The sequence below is a fragment of the Gavia stellata genome, chromosome 23 (assembly GCF_030936135.1).
Source record: "Gavia stellata isolate bGavSte3 chromosome 23, bGavSte3.hap2, whole genome shotgun sequence".
Classification (NCBI taxonomy): Eukaryota; Metazoa; Chordata; class Aves; order Gaviiformes; family Gaviidae; genus Gavia; species Gavia stellata.
In genome coordinates this window covers 11976521-11977427 of record NC_082616.1, presented here as the reverse complement: position 1 = coordinate 11977427, position 907 = coordinate 11976521, and the positions used below count along the sequence as shown (strand labels likewise).

General features: G+C 66.2%; 1 protein-coding gene across 1 annotated transcript; it reads left to right on the top strand.

Annotated features, from left to right (window-relative positions):
* The first annotated feature begins 124 nt into the window (after positions 1 to 124).
* Positions 125 to 301, top strand: MTLN (mitoregulin). The gene has a single exon (XM_059828450.1). The coding sequence runs from the start codon at positions 125 to 127 to the stop codon at positions 299 to 301; it is 177 nt and encodes a 58-aa protein (XP_059684433.1).
* The last annotated feature ends 606 nt before the right edge of the window (positions 302 to 907 follow it).

Here is a 907-nt window from a genome sequence, read left to right as displayed (position 1 = left end):
GGCGCGGGCAGACGCTGCGCCTCCCCGGCCCCGCCGCCTTTAACGGGGCCCGCCCCCGCCCCGGCGGAAGCGGGAGGCGGCGCCGACCCCGACCCCGGGCCCGAGCGGAGCTGGAGCGGCCGGGATGGGGCCGGAGGCGCTGCGGCCGCGGGCCGTGCGCTGGGCGCTGCTGGCCGCCTTCGCGGCCGGGGTGCTGGTGGGCTGGCAGGCGGGCCGTGCCCGCCGCCGCTTCCTCCGCTGGCGCCAGCGCCGCCTCCAGCGCCGCCTCGCCGCCGCCCAGGAGCAGCTGGAGGCGGCCTGAGCCGAGGAGAGCCCTCGGTGAGTCTCCGGTGCGTCCCCGCGCTGCCGGGAGCCGGCCTCCCTCCCTCCCTGCCCGGGCAGCGGGCTGGGGAGGTCGGCGCGACCCTCCGGTTGTCTCCTCCAGCAGCCTCGCCTCGGCGGACGCTGCGTGAGCAGAGGCGGCTTCGCCCCGCGCCGCTGTCGGAGCCGGTGTGAAAAGGGCCGGTGAAAACCGCGTCGAAGCGCTGCTGGAAAAGGACGGCATCCATGGGATACCCGGGCCTATCTTCCGTCCTTCAGAAGACAAGATCCCAAACTGCGTCAGACCGACCTGAGAAAATACCGAAGATACAGGAACGACGACACCAAACGCGTGTCCGTATTTCGAAGGGTTGTCTGTATTTGTCTTGCTTTAAGTCTGCTACTGAGGTACGCTGCTCTGCCCTCGCCCAGGAGCACTGCCGATACATTAAACTAGCAAAAATCATGACATGACATTCCTAGATGTGTTTAGTTCTCTGATAAGTGACAACATACCTTACGGGCACTCGTAAGGAATCTCATTGTGAAAGTACGCATGTGAAAAAAAACCTGTGGGGACGATTAAGTGGTGAAATAGCTGCATGCG